The 2,985-nt window shown below is 42.0% G+C and overlaps 1 protein-coding gene across 1 annotated transcript; it reads right to left on the reverse strand.

Moving 5' to 3' along the window:
* Positions 1 to 349: 349 nt before the first annotated feature.
* On the reverse strand, positions 350 to 2,203 carry LOC145103995 (cytochrome P450 89A2-like). The gene has a single exon (XM_079041274.1). It carries the CDS (start codon positions 2,029 to 2,031, stop codon positions 484 to 486), a length of 1,548 nt encoding a protein of 515 aa, XP_078897400.1. The 5' UTR covers positions 2,032 to 2,203; the 3' UTR covers positions 350 to 483.
* Positions 2,204 to 2,985: the final 782 nt, after the last annotated feature.

Here is a 2,985-nt window from a genome sequence, read left to right on the forward strand (position 1 = left end):
CCTCCTTTGTCAAAATAATAATAATAATAATAAAATCTGAAAAAAAAAACAAACATTAATCATAACATATCTTAATAACCAATTAACACCATTCCAATATTCATAGCCAAGAGTGAGTGTATTGCCCAACATAGTGATAAACTATATTTAGTTTGGTATTGTTCACTAGAACGTGAGCCTTCCATTGATTTTACCTGATATTTGAATAATACTCTTTTTAACAAAAACTAATCAAGATTAAACATAATGGGCAAAAGATACAATCATACAATCACAGAATCAAAGGTAATTGCACAGAATGTTGTATTTATGACTATTTTAAGAAATATCTACTGTAGAAGCATAGTCATAAATGCAGATGACTTTTTCAATATTAATTAAAAGGATTGAATAGGGACAAATTCATACATGCAGATTAAAGTGGTTCTTATCTGTGTGCAATTTGGACATACTACGATTTATGCATGTATTGAATAATTGAACTCAAGATGTTACGTTTTCTGTCCTTGAAGAGACTCGTGCTTGCAGAGGGTTTTTCATGACAATGGTGAACTCCACCTTCTCAGAGAGATCAACATGATAACCATCAGGAGGACTCCAATGGAAATACCAAATCAAATTGGCAACAAAATATTCCAAATGAAGCAGAGCCAAATCAGAGCCTGGACATATCCTTCTTCCTGCACCAAATGGCATCATCTTTATCCCTTTGCTTCCAGTTATATCGAAATCACCATTGATGAACCTCTCTGGTTTGAACTCCATGGGATCATCCCAGACCGTTGGATCCAAACCCATCTCAGCCACCATGAAATTAATGGTGGCACCCTGTGGAATCGTAAACCCTTGCACCTCCATCTCCTTTGTGACCCTATGGGGCAACACGAAATGCCCTGGTGGATGTCTCCTCAACGCTTCCAGAACCACCGCTTTCAGGTATGGCATCTTCTTTAAGTCCTCTTCGTTTATAACAGATTCTGGTTCTACCCCTGGTGGCGGCGGTGGAGATGGTGATCCGACGACTGAAATGATTTCATTATATAGCTTGCTCTGAATTTCAGGATGCTTCACGAGATTGGCCATGATCCATTGTAGAGCAGTAGAGGTGGTGTCTGTGCCGGCGTTAAGAAACTCGCCACACATACTCACCATCTCCTTCTGAGTCAGCTTTCCGCCATTTTCATTGTTGGCTTCTTCCTCTGGAAGCTGTATATTTACCAGTGTGTCGACATACGCCACGATTCGTTCGTCTCCAACTGATTGTGGTTCGGAATTAGCACTTTCGATTCGAGATTTAATATGTGGAATCAGCACTTGTTCTTGATCTTCGCGTATTTGCAAGAGCTGTTTCCATCTGTTTCTAAACAATATCTTCCCTAATCTTGGAAAAATACCCAGTACGTTAAAACGCCCGGAGCCGACTAACAACAGCAACCGGCGCTGTACGGTTGCGATTTCATTGATACGATGCTCGTCAAGTTTCTCTCCAAAGCACATAAGTACCAACAGACAGAACATGGCGTATGTAAAATGATCAATCACCTTGATTCCGGCAGCCTCCTTCTGCTCCCGGAGGCGACCAAGAAGTATCTGAAGGACCCACTTGCGAGCCCAGGAGTAGGACTTCACACGGGAGGGGTGTAGGACTTCGGAGGCCAGATTTCGACGGAGGACCCTCCAAGTAGGGCCGTAGGCGGCTGAGGAGATGTTACGTACGGCGAGTGTTCTAGGGCGGTCGGAGAAGACAGCGCCCTTCTGAATGAGGACTTGGTGGGCGAGGGAGTGGTTTCCGACGAAGATGGAAGGACGAGAACCGATGGAAAGAGTGATGAGTGGTCCATACTTGGACTTGAATTTTCTGAGAATGGGTTCTAATTCCGAGAGGGAATTGGTTAGCAGTATGAAGTTGGAGGAGATGAGCGAGGGCCCTGGTGGTAGCTTCTTGTCGTCGGCGCCGCTCTGGCGGAAGAGAAGGGACCTGATAAGGGCGGCAACGCAGAGTGAAACGACGATGATGAACCACGTCTCCATGGTGGAAGAATGATAGTGAACGGTGGCAGGATGCGGGATATTTACGTCATATCATTAGTTTTCGTCCAAGTAAAGTGAAATGTCAATCTCATCCGTTCCTGAATATTGGGTATCTGTTACTCGCAAGATTTACCAAACTAGCCATGGTTGTTAAAAGAGTAGCACATGTTTTCTTACAAAAATAACGAAAACACATCATCTACCTACCGTTTACAGTGACAAATCATGCCAGAACTTTCTTTAGAGGATAGGGTGTGGGTACATCTCGTTCTCGTTGTGGCTGAGATGGATGCCAAAAAAAGCGTTGCAACGAGTACACCGCCCCCTTATCTCGTTGCTTCTCGTCGAGGGGGCATCTGGTTGTCGTTACAACCTACACCAACGAGTAGAAATCCGAACATTGCCCCTCTTTTCTAGCCGTTGACCTTTTCTAGCCATTGTCAACGGTCAAAAAAAAAAAACAAAACAAAAAAAAAAATAATAACTTTTTTACCGTTTATATAAATACTACCTCAATTCAGTGCCGGCTCTACCCTTTGCAAAACTAAGCAACGCCTTAGGGCCTCGAATTTTAAAGCTTGTTTTGTTAATTATATATGTATATATACATATTTCTTGGCTTACAAAGACAAGTTGGAGCTTGGCCTCAGTGTTTTAAAAACCGGTTTGAACCGGCCGGTCGAACCGGTTGGACCGGGAACCGGAGGAGGGAGCGGTTCAACTATCATCGGTTTTACATTGATTTCGGAACCGGATTGAACCGGCCGGTTTTTAGAAAAACTCGGTTGAACCGGTCAAAATAAACCGGTTGAACTGGTTAAACCGAATAAAAACAATGAAAAAGAAATCATTTACATAATAAACTTTGGTGATTTTTTTTTCAAATCTATTTAGTTTTCTCTAAATAAAAACATATGATAAATGTTATAAAGTTTTTTTATGTGTTTATATTCA

The sequence above is a fragment of the Lactuca virosa genome, chromosome 4, assembly GCF_052849685.1.
Source record: "Lactuca virosa cultivar CGN04683 chromosome 4, Lactuca_virosa_CGN04683_v6, whole genome shotgun sequence".
Taxonomy (NCBI): Eukaryota; Viridiplantae; Streptophyta; class Magnoliopsida; order Asterales; family Asteraceae; genus Lactuca; species Lactuca virosa.

What these genes read in the sequence shown, in the direction of transcription:
- LOC145103995 (XM_079041274.1), bottom strand. Translation starts at nt 2,031, where the DNA reads ATGGAGACGTGGTTCATCATCGTCGTTTCACTCTGCGTTGCCGCCCTT.